General features: G+C 44.0%; 2 protein-coding genes across 6 annotated transcripts in view; both read left to right on the top strand.

Annotated features, from left to right (window-relative positions):
* The window catches only part of rpl31 (ribosomal protein L31), a 179,165-nt gene that overhangs the window by 124,643 nt on the left and 41,955 nt on the right, over positions 1–12,567 (top strand). The gene's annotated exons all lie outside the window — the stretch shown is intronic.
* Positions 1–12,567, top strand: part of LOC140200242 (neuronal PAS domain-containing protein 2-like) — a 112,537-nt gene that overhangs the window by 67,106 nt on the left and 32,864 nt on the right. For all 4 annotated transcript variants that reach the window (XM_072263261.1, XM_072263262.1, XM_072263260.1 and 1 more), the window contains one exon: positions 1,317–1,437. In XM_072263261.1, coding sequence (XP_072119362.1) covers positions 1,317–1,437 — 121 coding nt within the window. The remainder of the gene's footprint in view (positions 1–1,316; positions 1,438–12,567) is intronic.

Raw genomic sequence — 12,567 nt, 5'->3', positions numbered from 1 at the left:
CAAGGATGACAATTCTAGTTTATCTGATCTTTTCTCTTAGCTATAGCCTTATTGGAATATTTTTATAAATTTTCTCTGCACCCAGTCCTGGGTTACCATGTCCTTGATTCAATGTTGGGATCAATCTGTATCTCGTGTTCAATTTAAGGATAACTAGTGTTCTACTTAATGCAAAACCTCTCTGTTCTTTGTTCACTGCTTTGGCTCTAATAAAGCTTTGCATCCTTTATTCCCTTTTGTCACTATATTGACATCTGCTCTGTTCCTCCGCACCTTTGAAAATATCCTCCCTCTTACTGTACAGACCCTCGGCCTGTTGATCCTCCCCAAATGCATCACCTCAAACTTCCCTGGATTAAATTCCATCTGCCGCTTTCTTGCAGAAATAACCAGAATATTTATGTCTTCCTGTATTTGCAAGCTTTCCTATTACACTTTTGTATCTTCTACAAACTTCTTTAAAATGCCTTTTAAATTTATATGTAACTCATTAATATTTATCACAACAGAGCTAAGCTGTGTGGAATTTCACTGGTAACTGCCTTTGCTGTCGCAAAAGCAAAGCATCCACCATTACTACTTGCTTCCTGCAACTGATCCAGTTTTGGAATCTGACTTGCCACTGTAGCCAGGATTCACTGTTTTGATCACTGTGTTGTGTAGAAATATTTGCAGATATCCTCGTAAACTATATCAAACGCTCTGCCCTCATCAACCCTCCTTGTTATCTCCTCCAAGAATTTAATCAAGTTAGTCAGACACCATGTTCCATGCTGACTGTTTCTACATCTTTTTTTTTCACCTATCTAAAAGAAGGTTTATACTGTCCCTGAGAATAGATTCCAGTAATTTGTCCATCATAGAAATCAAACTAATTGGCATCTAATTACTTGGCTTATTCCTTTTTTGAAAAAAAGGTACACCATAACATTCCTCCAGTCATCTGGCATCACAACTGTAGCCAGAGATAATTGAAAAACTGTAGTCAGGGCCATTTCAGTTTTTTCCCTTGCTTCTACAAACAGCCTTGGGTGATATTTCATCCTTCAGTCCTTCAGTCAGAGATCTTTTAAAAGTTTGCAGTTTCCTTTATAGTTTTAAAGTCAATTTTTTGATTAATGACATATAAAGCCATACGGTTAGAAAATATTTCAGATTCTATTCTTCACAGATACAAGTAAATATTTTTGGAAGGATAGAACACAACTATTTACTCCACTCCACATTCACCAAACAAAATATTCAAGCTACTATAACATTTACACAAAATGATATTTTATCAATACTGATGTTAACTTTTTTTTTCTTTCTTCTAGTCTGATATTATCGATCAGAATTTATTAAACTTCCTCCCAGAGCAGGAGCACAGAGAAATATATAAATTGCTATCCTCTCATACTTTGACAACAGATACTACTTTGCCAGACTACTTAAACTGTGAGTTTCTGTATACACAACAATGATGTAACCCGTTATTTTCATGATTAGCCCTCGCCTTTTGTACAGTATCCGCTAAATTAAACCTTTCCAAGGTGAGGTTGCAACAGAAGAAAAAGAATTGAGGGTGAGAGGAAAGGGACTGGTGTACAGTTAGAGATTTGGGTGCCATTTGATAACACAAGCTGAAGTGGTTTTGGGGGTGTGGAGTAATTCCAGAAAGCAGCAATAGATCATCCTTGATTGAGGAAAAATTTAAAACTAGAAAGGGAACATTTCAGAGAGTAAATAAAACAATTTCAGCTTTTCAAATGTATTGAATTTTACTAAACTGGATTTTGGAAGTGGAATATCACTAATGTATTACACATTGAGCACAAATGTCCAAGGAATAATTTCTGAACCAAAATGTCTTGCTGATAACTGGATGTGGAACAAATTCTCAGTTCAGGATCATGTATGCAAATTGTATCAATTCAGGCTGACCTAATGATAAAGTAATAATTAGTTATAGAGTTATTGAACACTACAGCACAGAAACAGGCCCTTCGGCCCATCTAGTCCATGCTGAATCATTATTCTGCTTAGTCCATCAACCTGCATCCGGACCATAGTTCTCTATACCCCTCCATCCCTGTACCTATCCAAATTTCTCTTAAATGTTGAAATTGACTCTGCATCCATCACTTGCGCTGGCAGCTCGTTCCACACTCTCACCATCCTCTGAGTGAAGAAATTCCCTCTCATGTTCCCCTTAAACATTTCACCTTTTACCCTTAACCCATGGCCTCAAGTTGTAGTCTCACACGACTTCTGTGGAAAATGCCTGCTTGCATTTACGCTATTTGTACACCTTTATCAAATCTCTCCTCAATCTTCTGGGCTCTAGGAGATGAAGTCCCAACCTATTCAACCTTTCCCCATAACTCGGGTCCTCAAGTCCCAGCAACATGCTTGTAATTTTTCTCTGAACTCTTTTAATCTCATATACATCTTTCCTGTGGGCACATGACCAAAACTGCACGCAATACTCCAAGTTAGGTCTCACCAATGTCTTAAACAATTTCCAAGATAACATCCCAACTCCTGTACTCAATACTTAGATTTATGAAGGACAATGTTCCAAAAGCTTTCTTAATGAATCTATTATTCGCAGATTCCCTTGTTCTGCCACACTGCTCAGTGCCCTACCACTCACTGTGTAAGACCTACAACGGTTCATCCTCCCAAACTGTAACACCTCACACTAGTCTGCTTTAAATTCCATCTGCCACTTATCAGCCCATTTTTCCAGCTAGTTCAGATCCCGCCGCAAGCTTTGATACCTCCCAGTCCTACACCCCCAATCTTGGTGTCATTCACAAATTTGCTGATCCAGTTTACCACATTATCATACAGATCCTTGATATAGATGACAAACAACAAAGAACTCAGCACTGATCTCTGTGGCACACCACTAGTCACAGACCTCCAGTCAGAGAGGTAACTGTCTACTACCACTCTGAACCTCCTTGACCAAACACCCATGCAGGACATTGTCAAAGATCTTGCTAAAGTCCATGTAGGCAACATCCACTGCCTTACCTTTATCAACTTTCTTGGTAACTTCCTTGAAAAACCCTTTAGATTGTTCTATTGCAACATCTCTTAAGCTTATCAGGTACCCCATTTGTTCCTACCTGACTATATCTGCCATGCGCCTCCTTTTTCTTAACCAGGGCCTCAATATCTCTCAAAAACCAAGGTTCCCTAAAATTGTTACCCTTGCCTTTTATTCTGACAGGAACATACAGACTCTGTACTCTCAAAATTTCACCTTTCAAAGCCTTCCACTTAGCAAGCACACCTTTTCCAGAAAGCAAATTGTCCCCATCCACACTTACCATGTCTTTGCTGATACCATCAAAATTGGCCCTCCTCCAATTTAGAATCTCAACCTGAGGACCAGACCTATCTTTTTCCATAAATACCTTGAAACTAATATCATTATGATCACTAGCTGCACAGTGTTCAACTACACCAATTTCTGTCATTTGCCTTGTCTCATTCCCAAATAGGAGATCTAGTATCACACTCTCTCTAGTTGGGATTTCTCCATACCGATTAAGGAAACTTTCTTGAACACATTTTGATAAACTCTCTCCTATTCAGCCCTTTTATAGTGTGGGAGATCCAGTCAATATTTGGAAAGTTAAAGTCACCTACCATCACAACTCAACGAAGCGGTTCCCCAATCTGCATCGGGTTTCACCAATGTAGAGGAGGCCGCACTGGGAGCACCGGATGCGATAGATAACCCCAACAGACCTCACTTGGAAGTACTGTTTGCGGCCCTGAATGGTGGCAAGGGAAGAGGTGTAGGAACGGGGGTAGCACTTGCACTTACAGGGATAAGTGCCAGGTGGGAGATCCGTGGGGAGGGACGTGTGGACCAGGGAGTCGCAGAGGGACCGATCCCTGCAGAAGGTGGAGAGGGGTGGAGAGGGAAAGATGTGCTTAGTGGTGGGGTCCTGTTGAAGGTGGCGGAAGTTGTGGAGGATAATGTGCTGGATCTGGAGGCTGGTGGGGTGGTAGGTGAGGACAAGGGGAACTCTGTCCCTGTTGTGGTTGCGGGAGGATGGGGTGAGAGCAGAAGTGCGGGAAATGGAGGAGATGTGGGTGAGGGCATCATTGATGACAGCAGAAGGGAAACCACAATCCTTAAAGAAAGAGGACATTTGAGATGTCCTGGAACGGAAAACCTCATCCCCGGAGCAGATGCAGCAGAGACGGAGGAACTGGGAATAGGGAATGGCATTTTTGCATGTGGCGGGGTGGGAAGAGGTATAGTTGAGGTAGTTATGAGAGTCAGTGGGCTTGTAGAAGATGTCAGTGGACAGTCTGTCTCCAGAGATGGAGACCGAGAGATAGACCAAGTGAATTTGAGGGCTGGGTGGAAGTTAGAAGTAAAGTCGATGAAATTGAACAGCTCAGCATGGGTGCAGGAAGCAGCACCAAGTAGTCGTCAATGTACCGAAGGAAAAGTTGGGGAGCAGTACCAGAATAGGTTTGGAGCACAGACTGTTCCACATAACCAATGAAGAGGCAGGCATAGCTAGGGCCCATGAGAGTTCCCATAGCTACACCATTGGTCTGGAGAAAGTGGGAAGAGCCAAAAGGGAAGTTATTGAGTGTGAGAACCAGTTCCACCAACCGGAGGAGGGTAGTGGTGGTGGGGAACTGGTGAGGTCTATTATCCAGAAAGTAGCGGAGGCCTTCTTGATGGGGAATGGAGGTGTATAGGGATTGGACATCCATAGTGAAAATGAAGCGGTTGGGACCGGGGAACTGGAAGTTTTTGAAGAGGTGGAGGGCATGGGATGTATCCTGGATGTAGCTGGGGAGGGACTGAACTATGGGTGACAAAATGGAGTCCAGGTAGGCAGATACAAGTTCGGTGGGACAGGAGCAGGCAGAAACTATGGGTCTACCGGGACAGTCCGGCTTGTGGATCTTGGGGAGGAGGTAAAACCCAGCGGTACGCGGTGGGGGAATTATAAGTTTAGCGGCTGAGGATGGAAGGTCTCCAGAGTTGACAAGGGCAGTGATGGTACGGTCATCTATTGCATCCGGTGCTCCCGGTGCGGCCTCCTCTACATCGGTGAAACCTGACGCAGATTGGGGGACTGCTTTGTCGAGCACCTCCGCTCTGTCCGCCATAACAGACAGGATCTCCCAGTAGCCACCCACTTCAACTCTGCTTCCCACTCCCATTCAGATATGTCCATACATGGCCTCCTCTACTGCCATGATGAGGCTAAACTCAGGTTGGAGGAGCAACACCTCATATACCGTCTAGGTAGTCTCCAGCCCCTTGGTATGAACAGAATTCTCCAACTTGCGGTAATTCCCTCCCCCTCCCTTTCCCTATCCCTATGTCACTCTGCCCCCTCCCCCAGCTGCCTACCACCTCCCTCTTGGTTCCGCCTCCTTCTACTACCCATTGTATTTTCCCCTATTCTTTCTTCACCTTTCCTGCCTATCATCTCCCTGCTTCCCTTTCCCCACCCCTTTATCTTTCCCTTTACTGGTTTTTCACCTGGAACCTACCATCCTTCCCACCCTCCCCCACGTTCTTTATAGGGCCTCTGCCTCTTCCCCCTACAGTCCTGACGAAGGGTTCCGGCCCGAAACGTCGACCGATCTTTTCCACAGATGCTACCCGACCTGCTGAGTTCCTCCAGCGTGTTGTGAGTGTTACCATGCTCAACCTTTTGATTCCTGACTTTGTATGTAGGCTTAATGACATCTTTCTCCACAAGCACTCCACTGTCTGCACTGGCAGTCTGGTTCCCATCTCCCTGCAACTCTGGTTTAACTACCCCCCCCCACCCCCCCACTCCCATGCAGCCCTGGCAACTCTTCCCACAAAGATATTACAGTTCTGGTGCAAACCGCTCATCTGTACCGGTTCCACCTTCTTTGGAAGAAAGCCTAATGATCCAAAAATCTGAAACCCTCCCTTCTACACCATCTCTGTAGCCATGTGTTAAAGTGCCTAAACTTCCTCTTTCTGATCTCACTAGCACGTGGCACCATAGCAATCCTGAGAACACAGCCCTGGTGATCCTGTCCTTTAACTTAACACCTAACTCCCTGAACTCACTTCGCAGGACCTTGTCACCCCTCCAACCTCTGTCATTCGTGCCGATATGGACCACGACTTCTAGCTGCTCACCTTCGGACTTAAGAATGCTGGGGACTGCATCTGAGATGTCCATGACCCTGGCATCTGGGAGGCAACATACCATCTGGGAATCTTGTTCTCGTTCACAAAATCTGCTTTCTGTTTTCTTACCCAGCAAATCCCTCACCATGACAACTCGCTTCTTCCCACCCCCTTTCCCTTCTGAGGCGCAGAGCCTGCCTTAGTGCCAGAGACCTGGCTGTTATGGCATTCCAATGCTGGGTCATCCCAACCCCAACGTTCTCCAAAGCGGTATACCTGTTGTTGAGGAGGATGGCCATAGGAGTATTCTGCATTGGCTGTTTAATCTCTTTCCCCTTCCTGACAGTCCACTAATTGCCTGTGTCCTGCACCTTGGGTGTAACTACCTCTCAGTCTGTCCATTCTATCAACCCCTCAGCCTCCCGAGTGATCCAGTGTTCATCCAGTTCCAGCTCCAACTCTTGAACACTGTCTGTTAGAAGCTGCTGCCGGATGCACTTCAGGCAGCTGTTCTCATCAGGGACACTGTGGGTCTCCATGACTTCCCATATCCCGCAAGAGGAGCACTCCACCATCCTGTCTGACATCCCCACTGTTCGAAATGTGCAAGAAGAAAGAAAGAAAGAATAAATAATGAAAAAAAATCTACCACTGGCCTAGGCCTTTCCTCACTGGAACCTTAACTCCCCACTCTTACACTGCCCCACTCCCACAAAGGCCACTTCGCTTAAACCTAACCTTTTTATTGGATCTTACCAAGTGGCTAATAATGCACAATCCAATGTCTTCTCTGGGACTGTGGCATGCAAAATGTACCAGTTGCCCCTGCTTGCTTCTTTTAAACTATCTGTCCGTCTGTGCAAATCTAATGTCTCCTCAGGAACCGTGGTGTGCAAAATGTTCCAACTGTCCCTGCCCGCTACTTTCAAACTCTTTCTTCCCCTGTCCAATCTAAGGTCCCTTGGGAAGTGTAGTATGCAAAATGTGCCAACTACCCCCACTGGCTTTAATCTATTACTCTTCACAATTACATATACTGTAAACGTGTGGGAATGGGGTGACAGATAGAACTGGAGACAGGGTTATATTGTTGTTGACTTGTTAATAATGAGCAGTAGGAAATTTCATTGCAACCATAATTCAGTTTACTATAGGATTGGGATTGATGTTATTACCAGTGGCTTTGGGGCTGATGATGCTATAAAGAGATTCATTAAGAACTGCAGCCCACTAAAGTGAGCCTTGATGAAGAAAAAACATGAAATGGGATGAAGCATTAAAGGGAACAATTGAGGTGATGGAGATGCAATATGAGTAAATGAAGACCTGTTGATGTGATTTGGTTTTCCTAGCTCCTGGGGAGCTGTACTTTTCCAGCTTCTACCAAGAGGAAAAGGGAGTTCAGGCCCATTAAGTTATTCCTGTATCCCCAAGAACTCATTACACCATAAGACATAGGGACAGAATTAGGCCACTTGGCCCATTGAGCCTGCTTTGCCATTCCATCATGGCTGTTTTATCAACCCTCTCAACCCCATTCTCTCCATAACCTTTGATGCCCTGACTAGCCAAGAATCTATCAACCTCCACTTGAAATACTTAATGACTTGGCCTCCACAGCCATCGGTGGTAATGAATTCCACAGATTCACCACCATCTGGCTAAAATAATTCCTTCTCATCTCCAGTTTAGATGGACGTACTTCTATTCTGGTCCTAGACTCACCGTTAGAAGAAACATCCTCTCCATATCCGCTCTATCTGGTGGATATCTAGGCCTTTCAATATTCAATAGTTTTCAATAAGAACCACCCCCGTCCCAACTCAGTCTTCTAAACTTCAATGAGTATCTGCCTACAGCCATCAAACATTCCTCATACATTAACTCTTTCATTCCCAGAATCATTCTCGTGAACCTCCTCTGGACCCTCTACAATGCCAGCACATTTTTTCTTAGATAAGGAAAGGAAAGGTATGTCGCGTCCGGAGTTTCTCTGGTTAGCGGACGATTTCCCTTCTTGCCTCTCTGACGTAGTGGGGAACCGCATTTGCCATTGCCTTCTGCTGGGTGAGTTTCCAAAGGGATCACCAGCTCATAACCCAGCACGGATGGAGAGCATGCAGGGGAGCTGGCTGGATTTGAACTCGGGACCTTTCATCCCAAAGTCCAGCTGGGTCTTTCTTAGATGGGCGCCCAAAATTGCTCACAATACAAGTGCACTCTGACCCATGCCTTATAAAGCCTCAGCATTACATATATGCTGGTGTTCTTGAAATGAATGTTAACATTGCATTGGCCTTCCTTACCATTAACTCAACCTGCAAATTAACATGCAAAGGACTCCCAAGTGTCTTTGCACCTCTGATTTTTTAAATTTTCTCCCTGTTTAGAAAAAAGTCTGTGCCTTTATTCTTTCTACCAAGGTGCATGACCATACATTTCCTGACACTATATTCCATTTGCCATTTCTTTACCCATTCTCCAAAACTTTCCAAGTCCTTCTGCAGACTCCTTGCTTCCTCAACACTACCTCCCCCTCCACCTATCTTTGTATCATCTGCAAACATGGACACAAAGCCAACAATTCCATCAGCCGAATTGTTAACATGTAATGTGAAAAAAGGTGTCTCAGTAGCACCCCTGTGGAATACCATCAGTCACCGGCAGCCAACCAGAATAGGCCCCCTTTATTCTGACTCTGCCTCCTATCAGTCTGATAATATTCTACCCATGCTAGCATCTTTCCTTTGTCTATCTTGCCTGTTATTTCCTCAAAGAATTCCAAAAGGTCTGTCAGGCAAGATTTTCCCTTATGGAAACCAAGCTGACCTTGGCTTATTTTATCATGTGTGTCCAAGAGCCCTGAAACCACATGCTTTAATAATCGACTCCAACGTCTTCCCAAGCACTGAGGTCAGGCTAACTGGCCTATAATTCCCTTCCTTCTGCCTCCTTCCTTTCTTGAAGAGTGGAGTGACATTTGCAATTTTCCAGTCCTCTGGAAGCATGCCAGAATCTATCGATTCTTGAAAGATCATTACTAATGCATCTACAATCTTTTCAGCTGCCTTTTCAGAACCCTGGGATGTAGTCCATCTGGTCCAGGTGACTTATCTACCTTCAGACCTTCCAGTTTCCCAAGAGCCTTCTCCCTAGTAATAGCAACTACATTCATTTCTGCCCTCTGACATGCTAGAATTTCTGGCATACTGCTCATGTCTTACACAATCAAGGCTGATGCTAAATACTTATTAAGTTTGTCCGCTATTTCATTGTTCCCATTTCTACATTTCCATCATCATTTTCCAGCAGTCCATTACCCACTCTCCCCTCTCTTATATTCTTTATATATCTGAGAAAACTTTTGATATCCTCTTTGATATTATTGACTAGCTTACCTTCATACTTCATCTATATTCTCCTGATAGTTTTTTGAGTTGCTTTCAGCTAATTTTTAAAAGTTTCCCAATCCTCTCCCTTCCCACATTTTTTTGCAATATCCTCTCTTTAAAATACTTCTTCACCTTTGGGATGTATCCATTCTGCGCTTTCCAGATTGCCCACAGAAACTGCAGCCATTGTTGTTATGCCATCATCCCTGTTAGTGTCCACTTCCAATCAACTTTGGACAGCTCCTCTGTCATGCCTCTGTAATTCCTTTTACTCCACTGTAATACTGATACATCCAACTGTAATTCCTCCCTCTCGATTTACAGGGTGATTCTATCATATTATGATCACTGTTTCCTAAGGGTTCCTTTACCTTAAGCTTCCTAATCAAATCTGGTTCATTGCACACATGCAATTGAGGAAACACCTTTCCCCTAGTAAGGTCAACCACAAGCTGCTCTAAAATGGCATAGGCATTCTACAAATTCCATCTTTTGGGATCCAGCACTTACCTGATTTTCCAAATCTACCTGTATATTGAAATCTCCCATGACTATCGTAACGTTGCCTTTTCCATTTCTTATTGAAATTTATAACCCACATCCTGGTTACTATTCTGGGGCTTGTCTCTAACTCCCATCAGGGTCTTTTTTCCCTTGTAGTTCCTTAATTTTACCCACAAAGATTCTACAACCTGAATAGCTCCTTGTGAAACTGGATCCTTGATTTCATCACTTGCAGATGCCATTTAGTTCTTCCTCCACAATCTCCCTCAGCAGAGGTGCACCACAAGGCTGTATGCTTAGCCCCTGCTCTTCTTACTTTATATTTATGACTATGAGACTAAGCACAGCTCCAATGCCATATTTAAGTTTGCCGACACCATTGTCATTGGCTGAATCAAATGTTGTGACGAATCTGCATATAGGAGGAAAATTGAATATCTGGCTGAGTCGTGTCACAGCAACAATCTCTCATTGGGAGAGCAATGTCAGCAAGAAGAAGGAGATGATTATTGACTTCAGGAGGAAACCAGAGGTCTATGAGCCAGTCCTCATTGGGGGATCAGAGCTGGAGAGGATCAGCAGCTTTAAATTCTCTGATGTTATCAATTCAGAGGATCAGTCCTGGCCCCAGTAAGTAAGTGCCATTACAAAGAAAGCACAACAGTGCCTCTTCTTTCTTAGAAGTTTGTGAAGATTTGGAATGACATCAAAAACTTTGACAAACGTCTGCAGATGTATGGTGGAGAGTATATTGACAGGTTGCATCAAGGCCTGGAAGGGAAACACCAGTGCCCTTGTTCAGAGAAGCCTACAAAAAGTAGTGGATACAGCTTAGTCCAACATGGATAGAGTTCTCCCCACCATTGAGCACATCTACACAGAGCACTGTAACTGGAAAGTAGCATCCACCATCCAGGCCTTGCTCTCTTCTCGCTGTTGCAATCAGGAAGAAATTACAGGAGCCTCAGGACCAGCTCATCAGGTTCAGCATCGTTCATTACCCCTTAACCATTAGGCTCTTGAACTCAAACGATAACTTCACTGAACTGTTCCCACTGCTCTGGACTCACTTTCAATGACACTTCATCTTAGGTTCTCGATATTTATTGATTAATTATTTATTATTATTATTATTTCTTTCTCCTTCTCTTTCTTTTTGTATATGCACAGTTTATTTTTTTTTACACACATTGGTTGCTGTCTGACCTGTTCGGTGCAGTCTTTCATTGATTCTATTGTATTGTGTTTACTGTGACTGCCCGCAAAAAAGAAATCATAGGGTTGTATATGGTGACATATATATACTTCAATAATAAATTTACTTTGAGCTTTGATCTATGAACATCTTTCAGTCTTATATCACGTCTTTCGAAGATTTCATTTCATTTTTACCATCAGAGACACCTTACACCCTCAGCCTACCTGCCTGTCCTTTTGATACAAGGTGAGAGAGCATAGAAATCTGAAACCCTGCCCCCTGCACCACTTCTTCAGTCACTTATTTATCTGTGCTAACATTCTATTCCCGCCCTGACTAGCACATTGAACTGGCAGTAGTCCAGAGATTACTACCATAAGACATAGGAGCAGAATGGGGCCATTCTGCTCATTGAGTCCACTCCGCCATTTCATCACGGCTGATCCCACTCAACCCCATACACCTGCCCTCTCACCATATCCCTTGATGCCAGGAACCTATAAAATTCCACTTTAAATATACCCACGGACTTGGCCTCCATCGCAGTCTGTGGCAGAGCATTCCACAGATTCACCAATCTTTGGCTAAAAGAAAAATTCCTCCTTACTTATGTTGTAAGAGGTCACCCCTCACTTTTGAGGCTTTGCCCTCTAGTCCTGGATACCCCCAACAGAGGAAACATCCTCTCCACATCCACCTTATCTAGTCCTTTCAATGAGATCCCCCACATTCTTCTAAATTCTAGTGAGTACTGACCCAAAGCCGCCAGACACTCCTCATATGTTAATTCCTTCATTCCCAAAATCATTTGATGGAGACAGATGTGAGAGCACACCGGAACTTCTGGAAAACTTCTGAAATGTCTGCTTTGCTACCACTGCTACTGTGTGGTAACCGGAATCTCTGGAGCTGAAGGCCTCGAAATCCTCGGCTTTGTGTGTTTCAGCGGCCGGGGAGAGGTCGAAGGTGCTCAGCAGAGGATGGCGCTCGGGAGGCTGTATCGGAGAGGCTGCTCGGAAGCTCGGAGTTTTCGGACGGATGGACTCAGGGTTGGCTGTGGTCGGCTGCTTCCAAGGTATTGGCAAGTTGACGGTGCCTGGAGGTTTATGGCAGGGAGTTTCTCCCTTTTGCTGCTGCTATCGGGGACTCAGGAGTTGATTGACTCGGGGACTTGAGACTTTTCTTTTACTGTGTCTATGGACTGTTCTTCATCAAATTATTGCTTTGCACTGCTGTAACTATATATTATAATTAAGTGGTTTTGTCAGTGTTAGCCTTTGGTCTGTCTTGTTTTCTGTGATATCACGCCAGAGAAACATTGTATCATT

Source organism: Mobula birostris, chromosome 7, assembly GCF_030028105.1.
Source record: "Mobula birostris isolate sMobBir1 chromosome 7, sMobBir1.hap1, whole genome shotgun sequence".
NCBI lineage: Eukaryota > Metazoa > Chordata > Chondrichthyes > Myliobatiformes > Myliobatidae > Mobula > Mobula birostris.
The sequence above is the reverse complement of the archived record's forward strand: the minus strand, read 5'-3'. Positions and strand labels throughout refer to the sequence as shown.